Source organism: Emys orbicularis, chromosome 23 (assembly GCF_028017835.1).
Source record: "Emys orbicularis isolate rEmyOrb1 chromosome 23, rEmyOrb1.hap1, whole genome shotgun sequence".
NCBI lineage: Eukaryota > Metazoa > Chordata > Testudines > Emydidae > Emys > Emys orbicularis.
In genome coordinates, this window is record NC_088705.1 from 9,977,077 (window position 1) to 9,993,914 (window position 16,838).

At 42.0% G+C, this 16,838-nt stretch overlaps 1 protein-coding gene across 1 annotated transcript; it reads left to right on the forward strand.

The window, feature by feature from the left end:
* Positions 1-5,005: 5,005 nt before the first annotated feature.
* On the forward strand, positions 5,006-9,013 carry PDIK1L (PDLIM1 interacting kinase 1 like). The gene is made up of 2 exons (XM_065421815.1): positions 5,006-5,430; positions 8,273-9,013. The coding sequence occupies exons 1-2, from the start codon at positions 5,107-5,109 to the stop codon at positions 9,011-9,013; spliced, it is 1,065 nt and encodes a 354-aa protein (XP_065277887.1). The 5' UTR covers positions 5,006-5,106.
* Positions 9,014-16,838: the final 7,825 nt, after the last annotated feature.

A 16,838-nucleotide genomic window follows, 5' to 3' on the forward strand; every position in this document is an offset into this window, starting at 1 on the left:
GGGAGGGCGGTGAGCCCCGGCGGGGGCTCCGCTCTCCCCCCGGCAGCCGGGGGGAGGGCGGCCGGAGCCCTGGGAGGAGGGCGGAGAGCCCCGGCGGGGCCGCTCTCCCCCCGGTGGCCGGGGGGAGGGCGCCGGAGGGGAGGGCGGCCGGAGCCCCGGGGGGAGGGTGGCGAGCCCGGCCGTGGCCCCGGTCTCCCCGGCGGCCGGAGCGCCGCGCCGCCCCCCTCCAGGTGCCGCCCCAAGCACAAGCTTGGTGGGCTGGTGCCTGGAGCCGGCCCTGGTCCAGAAGCTGACTAATGAAGGTACTTATATTGATTCCTTAAGTGAAGAGGACAAGAAGTGTTTGTTAAGCCAGCTGAAGAAATACAGACTTGATTCTTACAAATATACAATAGCGATTTCTGGATTCTACTCAACCTACACGTAGCTTTTACAGATGCCTGTCTTATAGTGTTTCCTACAACTATAAGTTGAGTGGAGTGAGGCACTACCAGCAATGGGGCTGCTATATGATCAGGACAGAATAGAGAATTTTGAACACAGAGTGGCATATCATATGATGAACGAATGAAGATTTAACTTCAACTATTTCTTCTTTATCATCACTAGTAGTTCGACCCGATCTTTGTGCTATGTTTCCTGGGATGAAAGAAGTAGGAATTCATCTCTTGCTACTCCCAGTCACAACAGCTACAGTTGAGTGTTCTTTTTCCTCATTGAATAGAATTTTGTATTCTGAAAGAAGTTGCCTTCTGCCTGATCATGAGCATATCATGAAGGACTGGAAGTAACAGACACACAAGACACCAAAGAGTTGTGCAAAATTACAACAAAAAACCAAGAAGGGTGTAGATGTAGTGCTTCATAGTAGGCTTGAGTAGCCAACTTTAATTTCTGTGATGATTTTAAAACATTAGTTAAATCTAATAAAATGATCATGAAACATTTTTCAGTTTTTACTATGGTGCCACACAGCCTATCTTCGTCCTCACAGTCTCAACCCTCATTGGCCCTCGCCCCCCCGGAAATGCAATCCCTGCCCCTAATTTCAATTCCTGGGGGAAACACTGGTGCAGCCCCATTCCTGGGAAGAGGCAGTCTCAGATCAGGGCACTTCCACTCTGACTGTTTTTCACAGGCAGGAGATGGAGGATATTAATGAGGGGTGTAATGAATGCTGATCCCTGCCTGCGAGCCGTGTGAATGTGTTCTAATGAAGACTGATACCTGACTGTCTTGTGCTATGAAGTCCAGGGGCACTAAACGTTAACCCATTCTGAGATGCGTGCAGTGGTGCCTTTTCTACCACATTGATCTGTGAGGTATAAGGAAGATGGGACCTCAGCTGCCTGACACCCATCGCTTCTGAACTGTATGTCTTGCAGGTGACTAAGTATAATAGAGACACCGCATAGTCAGTAAGTGTGTCTTCCTGCTTCCCATCAGGGAAAAATGCAGACAGTGTCCCTTTAAGGGAAGATACCAATAACCCTGCATCCTCTCGAGAAGAGGGGGATCTTACCAAATGATTGCATCCTTCAATGTGCTTGCAGCCCCCTAAAAGGCATGTCCCCATCACACAGTGACAAGGGATAACAAAAGGTGCAATCCTCCTCCCTGCGTGGCAAACAATAAGCTGCAGTCTAACAAGGGCTGCTTTTTCTTTTTAAAAAGGCAAAATAATAGGATTTGTTTTTTAAAATGGCAAAGATCTAATTGCAGAAGAGAAAAATGAGAAATACATAAAAATTCAGCAGGAAAATCAGCATCTATGAGTGACAGACACGGTAGGTGTTTGCACAGGGGACGGCAGCAAGCAGGGGGCAGCAGCATCCCCTTGGTGAAGTGGGCTGGGGAGGGCTTGGGATAGAGGGTACACCCTATGCAATTCAAACCATTATTACTTAACCGGAGCAGAGGTGCAGGTTGGATTTGCAACGGGGTGTTGATAATATAGAGAGAGGGAGACTGCGTGGTTTCCTCGACCCCCTCCCCCAATCTCTATGTCAGCTGCGCGAAGTGGTGTATATTACACCCCCCCCCCCCATATGATCTGCATCCATGGCGCATCATCCCCTCTCCCTCCTTCCTTGCATCCTAACGTGAGCTGCACGAACGCCATATCCACCCCTCACAAACCAACCCCCCCCCCAGTCAGCTGCCTTAAGTGGTGCATCCTCGTCTCCCCTATTCCCTCTGCTGCTCTGGGAGCTGCACCAGTAGTGCATCCCTCCCCCCACCCCGCATCCCGACCCCCATGCATGGAACTGGAGGAACGAGGAGGGCTATTGAGCTACATGCTGCAAACAGAGGCGCGAGCTCCTAGGGAAAGCCCGGCCCAGCCAATGAGAAGCGGCGGCGCGCGCCACAAAGAAGGAGAAGGGGCTCGCCCGCCGCTTCAGCCAATGGGGAAGCGGCAAGGGCAGGGCGCGTGCGGGAGTCGAGTCCAGGCTGCGGCGGGGGCGCGCGGAGGGGGGTGTGTCGGCGCCAAAGTGGGGGGGAAGGGAACCCTATAATGGCGGCCGGGCGGCGGGAGCGCGGCGGCGCTGAGGTAACCTCGAGTGGCCGGCCGGGGAGGGCGGCTGTCCGGTGCGGCACAGCAAAGGGCAGGCGGGAGCCGAGCGGGCCCGAGGGGAGGAGCTCCTGACAGGCGGCCTGAGCAACGCGGCCTCCTGTGCCGGGGGGAGTGGGCAAGCCCGAGTCCCCCGCTGTGAAGATGGGGGAGGGGACTGTAGGGGGCGGGGGCTGAGGGAAGGTGGGAGGGGGATGGAAAGGAAGGGGGAAGGGCTAAGGGGACGGGGGGCTAAGGCTCAGGAGGGGCTCTGGGAATCTGGGGTGAGGCCTCACCTGCCTTGTAGGGGAACGATGGGGCTGGTGCCCTGCTTGGAGCTCTGGGGGGTGGGGTCTAATTTCCTGCTGCTTCCCCCCGCCCCCCTCAGGAATCTTAGGCCGGCTTTGGTTTTGCTGGAGGTCTCCAGGGAACACCAGAGCACTGGGGTGGGAGGGGGGAGTGTGGAGCATAGAGAGTTTCCCACCCTGTAGTTTTTCCAGTACTTGAGTTAAATGTTGAGGAAACACGTGGGCTCGAAACACCTGAGTCAAAATCATTTCACCTGTCAATCAATCAGGATACCCTTCCTTTACCTGTCTGATGCGCTCTAGTCATCTGAGTAGAGAATATGTGACATTGGATATTACAAAACATGGGGGGGGGGTGACTTTTTACCAAAAAAAGCCAAACAATTAATTTCCAGGCCCTACTCCTATATCCTAAAGGAACCCACCCCCCCAAAAAACATACACAATTGGGTGTTTCCTTTGTGGGTCAACTTTAACCATGCGTTCCTGATATCCTCATCTATGATGGTTAACTGGGTTAGCACCTATTTAGCATGTGTCTTCTGGGGTGTGAGGTTTGGTTAGATTAGATTATTACATAGGCCCCAGTGATATTTGGGAATGTTCTGATGCCGTATGAGAGAAGGGGCTTGTTGAATCTGGAAATGGCCTTTATTTATTTTTTTCATTTTTTTTTTTTTGGAGGGCAGTGGGAAAGACAGGTGACAGTCTTTATATCTATTTAGCAATGGGAGTGCTTCTAGTACAGTGTAGAGTAAACTGATGTTTAAAAGGTAAATTGTGCTCCATGCTCTGTTTGAGCCTGAGATGACCATGTCTGGGAAATATGTGGCTTTCCTTCACAATTACATTCATTTTGTTGGGTTTTTTAATATCAGAACTTGATACCGTTTTGTGTGCGTGTACCTTCCTTTGTGTGTTTTCTAGTTACTTTACCTTAGCAGTTAGGCTGCACTGTTCTCCATATGCTTATATCATGATGTTATAGGAGCAGGCTAAATAAATATTACTATCTGAATCTCACATTGTAGTGGCATTTCTGTGGGGAATTTATAGGTTTATATTTAAATCATTCAGGATTGTAAACTCACCTAACAAAGATGTTGCTGCCAAGTCTCCATATATCTGCACTGATGTTGTCATGACACTGATGATATTTGTAATTTATTTTGTGCTGCAAATCTTGTAGATACTTGAAAGTTGCCTGATGATAGAAGGTTGCTTCAGTGAAGTAGTCCTTGGTGCATGGTTTACTGTAGTAAATATACTGACCTGTGTCACTAACTTTTAAAAAGTATTTTAATTCTAATAATCTAACTTGCTATTTTGCCATTAGTCCATTTATTTTCTTTTTGCAAATCACTCTGCTTGGCCAAACTTTATTTTCTGTCTGTAATTAGTGTCCCTTTCTGGTTGGCTTGCATTAGTGCAATGCTGTTGTATTTTTGGGTTTGTAATCTTGCAAGGAAGATCTTAGGTATATTCCCATGATTTTTTTAAAAATATGAACATACAAGTTTTAGTCCAGCCTCCTTCCTTTCTTAACCAAGCTAGAATTTGAGTGTAAACAGTGTATAATGTCTTTTTAAATATCTTGACCTATTTAAACTGTCCATTCATAATAAGCTGTTTGAGATGTATTTTAATTTTAAATACAATCTGAACAAAGTACTCCTTTTGCCTCGGTACCAGAAAATCATTTGATAGTTAAACTACAACAGAAAATTTTTATCCATGCTGTATGTGACTTTCTACTTAATGCAGTTTGACACAATGTATAAAATCCCCTACGTATGGGCTTCAGCCAGGACCTTACCTGGAAAAATGCTATAATATATGGGGAAAGAAAGCACAGTACTCCACTGATATTGTACACAGGGTTAGCGTAAAAGATGTTGAGATTAAGCAGTCGAGAGAGGTATGTGACCGTTCTCTCCTGACCTAATACAAGTGAAAGATAGAGATGATGTTGTTGTGCCTGAACTGTGAACGTTTTATGATAAAGGCCAGCTAAAATGATAACACTAGTATATAGTGTATATTATTTGAAAATCCTTCTTAGTCTTTACTAAACAAGCTTGAGGCTTCTTCATATTGGTAACATCTGAATGTAATGGCTCATTGAAATCTGATTTATATTTGATGAATGAAAATACTGATGATTTTAAGCACAGTGATTAGCCCAAACGATACTGATACAAAGAGAGGAAATGCAGATCAGTCGTCATTCATAGGATTATTAGTCCCATGTTATTGTTTTTCCCCCTAGAATCCTTGACCTTGAAGATGGTGAGTAGCCAGCCAAAGTACGATCTAATACGGGAGGTTGGTCGTGGTAGTTACGGTGTGGTGTATGAAGCAGTCGTCAGGAAGACCTCTGCGCGGGTTGCAGTGAAAAAAATTCGGTGTCATGCTCCAGAGAATGTGGAACTAGCTCTACGTGAGTTCTGGGCACTGAGCAGTATCAAGAGCCAGCATCCAAATGTTATCCATCTGGAGGAGTGCATCTTACAGAAAGATGGTATGGTGCAGAAGATGTCACATGGTTCCAGTTCTTCCCTTTATGTACAGGTACATGAAGCTGGGAGGGGGATGGGAGTAATTTATGGGTATCTAGCTGGGCAGGAAGAAGTGGGGAAGGTATGGCCAACTTTTTTTTCTTTATATGCAGCGTAAACAATGCTAAGAGTTCTCTAGAGATGTTTGAATACAATGGGTTTACTAAACAGAATCCTCTGGATTTTCAGATTTATAGCCATGCAACTCCAGCAGACTTAATGAAAGTCTCACAGCTAAAATCCCATATAGCTCTGACAATTTAAGGGAATGAAAACAAAACACTATCCAGATACACACTGTTGCATTTTCTGGGTAACAGCCCTACAGTAGCTCTAATCATGAATGGACATTTGCTAATTTATTAAGACAGAACTCACAAAGATTTCTAAACACCAGCTGTCCTCTGAAGAGGAAGTAACCATCTTTGCTTAGGAAGCCATTGTTTAGGATTCTGCCAGTAACCAGGAAGTCCATTACCAGAGTGCAAGAGAGATTTATTTATTTATTTATTTAATTATTTTAAAAAGGGGGCAAATAAACCTTAAAAGCATTTGGAAGGGTAGCAAAGGTGATGAGGCCATGATAGGAATATATCTGAGAAAGTACATTCACATTTGTATATAAAAGCACTCTTCAGTGTGTGAGTAGCACATCCAGTGAATACTTATCAAATGTTTACTTTATTTATATGTCATGTGTTATCACATTAAATATAAATTGTGTGAGCTAATCAGATATGTAATAATCAGACACTTGTTCCTGTTGGTTTTTGCGTCCAGTGCAGGTCCTTTTTATTAAATATTTATTATGGTAGCGTTCAATCGGGATTTAGGCCCCATTGTGCTGTACAAATGTGGGAAGGCCCCTCATAACTTAGCAGTCTTTTCGTTGGGGGAGTGGTTTGAGCATTGGCCTGCTAAACCTAGGATTGTGAGTTCAATCCTTGAGGGGGCCATTTAGGGAACTGGGGTAAAAATCTGTCTGGGGATTGGTCCTGCTTTGAGCAGGGGGTGGACTAGATGACCTCCTTTGGTCCCTTCCAACCCTAATTTTCTATGATTCATTGGACAATGTTAGACATGACTGCTGAGGAAAATTGTGAAAGTGCCTAGCTCACTGTTAAAGGGACCAGTGTTATTGACATTAAACTAAGTGAGCTAAAGAAACTTTCTATTTTGGATTGATGGAATAAGGATGATCTACAGGGTACTGCTGGAATGACAAAGAGCATGGGTTCAATATATTTCTATTTATTATTACTTGTATTGTAGCACCTACAGGCCTCAACCAAATCAGAACTCCTTTGTGCTAGGTCCAAAAACAGCAAATGATAATACCTGCCCCAGAGAGCTTATAAGTATAGAATTATCTATTGTATCTAGACTTTCAAAGAGGCTTGGGTAACTTTATAATGACATTTATAATTATACATGTTAAGATGGGGGCAGTCAAATCTCTTGCCCTGTCCCTACCCAAAAAATAGAACACTACAGAATTGGCCAGATGCAGTATGCAAGTAGTGAAGGGGGAATGCCTTCTTAGGAAGCATTTGGGGACAGATACTCAGCTGGTATGAACTGAAGCCAATGGAACTTTGACAGTTTAAACTAGTTGAGGATCTGCCTGTTGGTGTTGTGCCACTGTCAGGGGTAGGATATTGAACTTTGTGGACTAATGGTCTGAACCAAGGTGCTAAATACTATGAAGACTTGGCAGGGCTGTATGGAAGAAAAAAAATGTACTGTTATGACATATTTCTCTAGAAAGCTTCCTCACTACTGCCACAGTTCATCAATTTCACTGTCATGAGGTGTGGGTAAAATGTGAATATGTAGTTCAGACAACATTATTTGTATTCCTTGCTCAGTCTCTGCTTCTTGCAACCTTAGGAGCACAGCTATATTAACAATGTCACTTTAAAGCTGCCATGTGTTTTGCACTCACTTTTCAGAAGAAGAGCCTCACCGTTGATTCAAAAAGTGTTCCTAGAAGGCTATATTAGCAGTTGCTTTGATTTTTGAAAATTCTTTCAAAGTATCCTTAGTCCAGTATGTATTGATAGTATGTGTTGTTTTATTATTAACACAAATGGTTTGAAATGCTTAGCTTCCAGAATGTGCTGAAAGCCACCTCACATAAGCTGAAGAAGCAAATGTACAGTTGTGTAACTAGGACTAACAAAGCTGATTAGTCGTTTCATTAGTTTTCATGCAAATCAGTAACTGGAAATTCCTGCTCAAATATATTCCATGCATCTGGGAAAATAGCTCGTTAATAAGTGATTACTTTAAAATAACTTCAACAAAAGCAGAAGCCTGTTAGTTTCTATTGCTGTTTAGCTATGCATATTGATTGTTCTTCGTTTAGATTTTATTCATGGATAGTATGTTAGAATTTATTCCTGGAGATGGAGTGAAAAGTAAGTTTCAGAGTTCCATTACATAATGTTTCATCAGCAGAGGACAAGTAACTCCTTGGCACTGGATCAATGCTACTTGCTGAAACACTGTATTTGGATTAAAGTTGTTCGAGTGGGTGAATCTAGCTTTGCTGTGGCTGGGACACTGCCCAGCTGAAACAGATGAGAAGGTGATACTTGGGTATCTTTCAAAATACTGTTCTCTGCCCATAGCTCTAGGTTCTCAATTGGAGTTTGAGCTATGTTTTTCAGGCAGAGAATTAGTAGGATTGTCAAATTCATTGACATTTCAAAATTTTTTAAATTTTACATGAAATAGATAAGAATGTAACTTCTCTTTCTCTGTTCATTTCTTATTTTTTCAGTCAGTAGTTCTTTGTTTCTGAGAATTATGCTTCCTGAACAGGTATGTGAAATCTCTCTTCCTTGTTACAGCTTGTAGAGACCTCATTAAAAGGAGAAATAGCCTTTGATCCCAGAAGCGCCTATTACCTTTGGTTCGTAATGGATTTCTGTGATGGAGGAGATATGAATGAGTATCTGCTATCCCGAAAGCCCAGCCGCAAAACCAACACCAGTTTCATGCTTCAACTCAGCAGTGCCCTGGCTTTCCTTCACAAAAATCAGATTATCCATCGTGATCTCAAACCTGACAACATTCTGATCTCACAAAGCAGAATGGATGCTAGTGACTTGGAACCCACTCTGAAAGTCGCTGATTTTGGGTTAAGTAAGGTATGTTCAGCTTCAGGACAGAACCCTGAAGAGCCTGTCAACGTAAATAAATGTTTCCTTTCAACAGCATGTGGGACTGACTTCTACATGGCCCCTGAAGTCTGGGAAGGACATTACACTGCAAAAGCAGACATTTTTGCATTGGGGATTATAATTTGGGCAATGTTAGAAAGGATCACCTTCATAGACACTGAGACTAAGAAAGAACTTTTGGGGAGCTACGTAAAGCAAGGGACTGAGATTGTGCCAGTTGGGGAGGCACTTCTAGAAAACCCCAAAATGGAACTTCTCATCCCTGTAAAGAAAAAATCTATGAATGCCCGTATGAAGCAGCTGATTAAGGAAATGCTGGCTGCCAACCCACAAGACCGTCCTGATGCTTTTGAACTAGAACTCAGATTAGTCAAAATTGCTTTTAAAGACAGCAACTGGGACACGTGACCTCGAATACTCAAACCTCTCAACAGAGCTGCTTCTGTTTTTTAACAATGGTGCAGCCTTTTGTGGCAGCAAAAAACAAAACAAACCTGAACTGAGAACTTCAGGGTTTAGTTTTTACCAACTGAATTTCTTTTGATTTGCATAAGTTAAAGTAAACTTGAGCTGGCCATTTTGTTATAAATACATTTATATGTATATTACCAAGATGTTATACTCAAGTGTAGATGTAAAGATCATTTATATAAGTTGGCCAAGAAAATTCATGAGTTGAGATGTTCTTGCTTTCCAGAAATATGTTATGGAGTATTGCAGATGTTCCAGTTTCCCATCACAGTATTAGGAACTCCCATGGAAGGAGGAGGTTTGCATGCTGGTAATGCAAATCCTTGTGCTTTGTAAAGTAAAACTATGTGTATATATTTATGTATATGTGAGTGACTGAGCATGTGAGTTTGCATTCCATACAGAGAAAATGCCACTTTCGTTTAAATTATTTGGTGTGAATCTGGATGATTGGGATCTGTGAGAAAAACAAACGAAAAGCATACTTCCCTCCCCGCTCCCAAATGAATTGTTTTTTACATTTTTATTTTTATAGCCTATAAATGTTAACAAAAGGCCTAAAACTTGACTTTGTAGACAAAAATGCAATGCAAAGGAATCAGAAGATTTAAAGGTGCTGAGATGTTTCTTAGCTGAGCACTTACCACCTAGTAAGTTTGTAGCTGAGGGAGTCAAATTACAGATTTATGCAATCGTGCTAGCTTGTTCGTTAGATCATTAATTACTCAATTTTATTTTATTTTGATAACCAAATACTCTAACACCTTAGGCTACAGTTTCCTAACATGCCTGCACTTGTGCATCTATAATCCAGTGGCAACTACAGCACTTTCGGGATGGTTATTTTATGAACTTGGTTTATGAAAATGTAGATTCTTAATAGAGGAATCCAGCAGATAAAATAGTACTCTAAGACTCTTCCCCCTCCCAAAAACAAGACTGAAACACAATTTTTCTTTGTCCTTTTGTTTGTTACCCAGATCTGTTAGTCACTTGCTCTTCCTTTCTTCTTGGCATTGATGCAGTTATGTCACTTAACGTGAGCGTGCTGTGGGGATGATTTAATTAAATGGTGAGCATCTTCATTTTCAAATGTTGGAGAGAAGTTCTAAAATTCAATATGTGAGTGAAATATCTCAGCTTTAGTTGAACCTTTTATGTGGAAAACTTTAATCAATCCTTGCATTGTTTTGCTACATATTAAGAGGTAGTGTTTTATTCCTTTTGATTTGATTTGATTTTTAATCCTGGATGGTAAATCTAAAAGTTTTGAAATAGTACAAGGCTTTTAATCCATCTCCACAAAAACTGGTTCATATGTTAATGGAGAACTTTCATGAAGAGTGCATATTAGGGTAGACTAAAACAGCTTTGCAGTAGTGTCATGAACGCTCACTAGCTCAGGTGCATGATCTTACTTGCTTACCCTTTAAACTGATCATAATTGGGGGAGGAGATCTGTGACTAAATTTACTTATCCAACTGTCATGTCTAATTGACGAGTAAAATCCTAAAGTTGCAGTGGGCTTTTAAACAACTTTTTTAGAAAACCAAGTTCATGAAATTTTTAAAACTTTCAAAATGAAAAACACTTCTTGTTTGGGTTTAAACATTCCCCTGGAGTGCTTGCAATCCAAACATTGCACCCTAGGGCTGCTGTGTGAACATCAGAAAGTGAAACTGACCAGTCAGTGTTTACTGTCCCCATGAATAAAGTGAAGTGAACACTTACCACAAATGAAAAGTACAGTTTGTCCCTCCTAAAACAAAAAGGGAAGGGACCATGAAGCAGGGTTATTGGTCACTTTACTAAATGTTTAGGAATTTGTAAGAGCCAATTGTATTCTGTCCTTGCACAATGTAGTGTGGTGTAGTGGGTTAGCAGGGAGCAAGGAACCCTGAATTTTATTTTTGACTCACTTTGTCACTATAGGCAAGTTATTTAACTTCTGTGTCTCTCAAGTGAGTATACTTCCATGTTTCAAAGGTGTATTGTATGGCTTATTGGTTCTAAAGCATTTGGAAATCTGAAGATGCTGTAAAAATACAAGGTGGCAATAGATTTCAGGAAAAGATGTACTGTCATATTGAGATGTTGATAGAACACATTGGGCCAGAACCTTAGCTGGTATAAATTGGCATAGATTTCAACAGTGCTTTGCTGATTTATACCAACTGAAAATTGGCCCCGGTCATCTTGAGCAGGCTTATAGTGATGTCACTGTCTTTCTTGCATGTGACTTTGTCTATAAAGGTAAGGTTGGGAATTAAACTTTGTAATTAATAAATGGAACTTATTGGAAGTCATTTGTTCATCCTGTTAATGTTTTGTAAGTTGAATCGGTACACTAAAAGCCACAGCTTGCCTTTAAAGACAAGGTCACGGTGCAAGGAGGAAGGTAAAACTGGACTGTGTGTGCAGTGTTACTGTACAATGTATTAGTAACATTCCAACATTGAAAAGTTGATGCTTTTTTGAGGGTTCTGTAAGATGAAAGATCGTGCCCTGCTAGAACTACAAACGCTTGAAGATTTGAAAAATATCAAAATACCAAAGCAGGGATACTAGTCTGTTCACTAATGTACCCTAAAATGTTAGTCTGTCTTGGAATAATATTTAGCACTTACCTTCTTTGTGAATCAATTAATCTCCTCTGAAGAGTTTCAAAGGATAACCATGAACCTGCTTCTTAACTTCAGTTGAGAAATTAATTTAAAGCGGTAGAGTTAATGGATCATACAGTAGAACTGTTGATTTCCCAAAGTGTTTCTTTGCACTGGTTGCCACTTTAAAGGCTGGGGGTACCTATAAGACCCTCGCATGGTGCTTAGCCTAGTGGTGGTGGTGAAGCTGAGTGTTTCATTGGTTAACACTGAATGATAGTCCTTGAGGTCTGTGGTTTTGTGTGATTGTTTGGGTTTTTTTTTTTTTTAATCTTTGTTGTAAAACCTTTAATAAATCAAACTATTGTCGCAGCTACAAAATAATTCACCAGCATGACAAAGGTCAAGATATTCATCAGCACTTCAGAAAGAAAAGACTTTCTAATCTTTCTTTAAAATTGTAAAATATATTTTATGAAGAATTTATAAAGGGAGAAAATTATTGTGTAATTTATTAAGTTCATGACTGTTTTGAAATAAAATCTGAATTTAAATGAAACCTTTGGAGACTGTAGAGAAACTTTCTTCTTAGTCAGTGTCATTGGGTTTTATATTTAACCATCACCTAAACTAGAGACTTCTTTGTTTGTTCAGTCACTTGCTTGCCAGGAAAGGACTATTGAATAGTATCAGTTTCTTAGTATGTCATTTTCTTAAATAAATTTAGTGCTTATGAAAGGTGCTAGATTGATGTCTTTTGAACCCTGACGTCTCTTCTCCGTTCTTGGCAGAATTCATTTTTTAAAAATTATTTTTTGATAACTTTGACAGTTTATTTTTACGCATTTAAACTTTTTTTTTTAATTTTCACAGCTGTGGAAAGTTATGGAGGGGGTCAGACAATAGACATTGAGATTCAAAAAGTTAAAGCTTTATAATTGTTAAAACACAAATTGTCAAGATCGTGTGTGAAAATATACAAAGTAAATAGCCTTAAAGCACACTCTAGTAACTTCTCAAGCAGGATTTTTCTTTTTGCCTATCTGTACATTTGTTATTGAAGAAAATATTTTTTTCATGGGTTTGTAGGTGTATGGTGAAATTGATGTCTACCAACATTTACTGATTAAAAATCTAATCCTTCCAAGCCTATCTCTATTCATGGAAGAAGAATAGCATGAGTAGTAACAAATTTTCTTTTGATTTCCCATCAGTGTGCCACAAATCTGACAGCCGGGACTGACGAGACATGAAGATCAACAGCTAATTTTCTTACCAATAGAAACGGGCCATGTCCATTCAGTCCCTGCTCTCTCTGCTGAGGCTGTTAATGAGGGTCTAAATCATGGTGGTCTTATGCACAAGTTTTCTTACCATTAAGAAGTGGTCTGAGATCACCAAAATGTTCTTGTACATATCACTGAAGGCATCAGATGGCAACAATTTTCAGTCATTGCCACCCTGGGCTGTCTTTTGAATCTCTGAAAGACCCTCTCTCGTTACCAATCCTGTTAGGTTTTTGAGCCTATCCCAGCGGGGTCTCTGTAGACAGAGATGCCTCAACCCTTTTGGGTCACTGACCTATATCCTATTAGAACAGGGGTTCTCAAACTGGGGGTCGTGACACCTTGGGGGTAGCGAAGTTAGTACATGGGGGTTGTGAACTGTCAGCCTCTGCCCCCAGACTCTATTTCACCTCCAGTATTTATAATAGTGTTAAATATATTAAAAAATTAATTAGGGGTGGGGGAGGGGTCACACTCAGGCTTGCTGTGTGAAAGGGATCACTAATACAAAAGTTTGAGAACCATGCATTAGAATGACCTTTGTACTGTTAACTTATGCTCAAATACACACCAATGGGAGGCTCATCCTAGGGGGATGTCTGTGTGGTGCACTGGAATAGTCAGACTTATTCCAGAACGATGCCACACACTGTTCTGAATGTGTGTGGAAATTGTCACCAGCCCAGCAATGACGTCTTGCAACATTAGCCTCACTGCAAAGGATTGGAGGGAAGCATTAAAGAAAGGTGCTAATGTGTGCAGAATGCCTAGATAGGACCTTATTGTTTAAACTAGTCTGGTTTTAAGTTGGAGCTGGAAAAAAGCCTCCCCAATCAGAGGGCAGCATTGGTTGCTTAGACAGATACTGGAGCCTGTTGGATGTAATTGACTCTCTTTGGGGAGGCATATGAAATGACACTGACTCCCTAGCACACTGGGGTCCTTGGCTAGGGCTTCTAAGCACTACAGTAATAATTATGATGAAAAATCTTAGTTGTGATAATGAGTGGAAATATTATAAAAATACTCTCCGTGATTAATTAAAAAAATAGTAGTAGGAGTGTTTCAGACTGAGGGATAGTACAACTAGGGTGAGATGAGTAATGTGTAGAATAGCACAAGCTGTAAACTTTATACATTCTATTTCCTTGTCCTCTGACTCCCCTGTGCCTCCACCAAAGAAATCTTTCATCTTTGCCAATGCATCTAAATCCTGACCTACGATACCCATCTATCCCTGTGGAGAAAATGGACCAGGTTCCCAGCAGTGAAAGACTTGAGTGCTAAAATCAAGAAGCTAATGAGTTCCTCCCCCTGCTCCTTAAAGTATACATTTTTTGCTACAGGATAAAACTGATTACATTCAAGGCAAAACTGTCCCAATTCCTTGCCTGACTTTTATTTATTTATTTATTTAATTTTATTTTATTTTAATTTATTTTTGTTTCCAGAGTGATGATTTTTAAACAAACTAAATTCCCGTCCCACAAATGAAATAAAATGCTAAACCTACATCAATTCCAAATATGTATTACAGGTTAATGTTTTTAAAACTGAAATTAATTTGAGTGATGGAACTCTGTGGCCCAGCAGTTAGATGCAACAAAGGGCACATTTTTTGTAAGTTAATACTACTTTATTTCACTCATTTTGCAATGTGTTAAACTGTAGTCTGATCTTGCTCATACTGTACGTATTGGCAGGGCGTTTCTCTTTGGTGCTGGGGTTGTGAACTTTACTTGTTTTTGTTTTTGCTTTCTGTGTTCATTTAAATAATGCTCTTCTCTGTGCATCGGCCAATCGGGGCTCCTTCCTAAATTGCAGTGTAATGATAGACGTTTCTTTTGTGGTTTAGATAAAATCCTGTCTGAGGAAACCTACAGTAATTATGCCCCGCCCCTTGGAACATTGCCCTCTCGTTTAAAGTGCTGCACTTTTTTCCTCCTGAACATTGACTGTTTGCGCAAGCTCAAATGAACCTTGTACTAACAATCTGCATATGAACTTGGGAGGCTTTTGTGTACTGTTTTTTCTTTCCTACCAAGGATTGGTGTTCATGATTCTTTTATGCTTGTGTGCGCTAATTAAATGTCTTTCTAAACTTCTACTGAAGAGCTGTAAGAGAGGAGAAAAGGGTAATGAACTTCTACTAGAATACAAAGGATACTGCTTCAAGGTAAACTAGCAAAAATGTTTAAACACAAACCATTTTAACAGGGCCCCACAGCTCGCAGGAGACACTGCCAAGTAGCATGTGCTGTGCCTCATTTTCTTTTTCAGTCATGGGGTGAGCAGCTGATGCAAAGTGCTGGTTATTCTTATAGGTACAGTTCCCACCAGTTAACAAAGAGGGATTTGTTACACCCCATATTGGATGCCACAAATGACCTATCTGGTGAATATTTATGAAAATAGAGTAGAATAGTAATACCCAGCTCGTACAGTGCTTTCCATCCATAGATCTCAAAGTGCTCTATGAAGGAGATCAATATCATTATCCTCATGATGGGTAAATTGAAGTACTGAGGTGAAGTGACTTGTCCAAGGTCATCCAGCTGGCCAGTGGTAGAGACAGGAATAAGAACATTGGTCTTCAGAGTCCCCGTGCAGTGCTCCGTCCACTAGGCTGCACTGCATCAGATTGGCTGGGAAACTGCTGACTAAAACAAAAGGTAACTGTGTAAGGAATATTCTTCATGACAAATAGTTCTGCCAACTCTAATATTTACCCAGTTCGACTAACATGTTCTGTTGGCTGTAACTTGGAACTTTCAAATGTCCCACTGAGTAATATTGAGCATGGCCACGAGGTGGCACATTATAACCATGGTTTTTGCCAGAGCCTGCCTCGGTTTTGAATTACCTCACGGTGTTGATGGTGATGATATCTAGCTCGTACTTAGCACTTTTCATCAGATAAAGTATGTTTATTTTACTGAAGATGAGAGAGAGTTTTTTTTTTTTTTAAACTAAATTTACAAAAATAGGAACGCTGGGGGCATGCAGCGAACTCTTACATTTTTGTTTTCAGTGAGAGCCCTGGAGACTGAAATTTTCTATACAGCAGTGTAAGCTTTCCCCCAGGCCACTCCACTAATGTCCCTCCATGTGACACAAAAAGTTTCCAGAGGAGTCAAGGTGGCCCATTCAGTCTATGGCCTCTCTGCTGTTACTGCCACAATGTTCCCACTTGTGGTGGTGGTTTATTGATGTGGAGCCCAGGAGCCGGCCAACAGGGCTGCTAACAGGGGAGTTTAAGTGGGAGTGAGTCTCATTGGAGGAGAAGGTATCTGTACTTGCGTCTGTCTTTGTAGTGCTTGTATGTGTAGAGGCCTGTAGGGGCAGTGTGCTGAGCCCCGAGCCCTGAGTAGGGGCTCCGCCCTGATTAGGGGGCGGAGCTTGGCTGATTAGGGGGCCTATAAAAGAGGCCTCCCAGCCGAGCAGCGGCCCTAGCAGCGAGCAGCGGCCCCCAGGAGCCGGCCAACAGGGCTGCTAACAGGGGAGTTTAAGTGGGAGTGAGTCTCATTGGAGGAGAAGGTATCTGTACTTGCGTCTGTCTTTGTAGTGCTTGTATGTGTAGAGGCCTGTAGGGGCAGTGTGCTGAGCCCCGAGCCCTGAGTAGGGGCTCCGCCCTGATTAGGGGGCGGAGCTTGGCTGATTAGGGGGCCTATAAAAGAGGCCTCCCAGCCGAGCAGCGGCCCTAGCAGCGAGCAGCGGCCCCCAGGAGCCGGCCAACAGGGCTGCTAACAGGGGAGTTTAAGTGGGAGTGAGTCTCATTGGAGGAGAAGGTATCTGTACTTGCGTCTGTCTTTGTAGTGCTTGTATGTGTAGAGGCCTGTAGGGGCAGTGTGCTGAGCCCCGAGCCCTGAGTA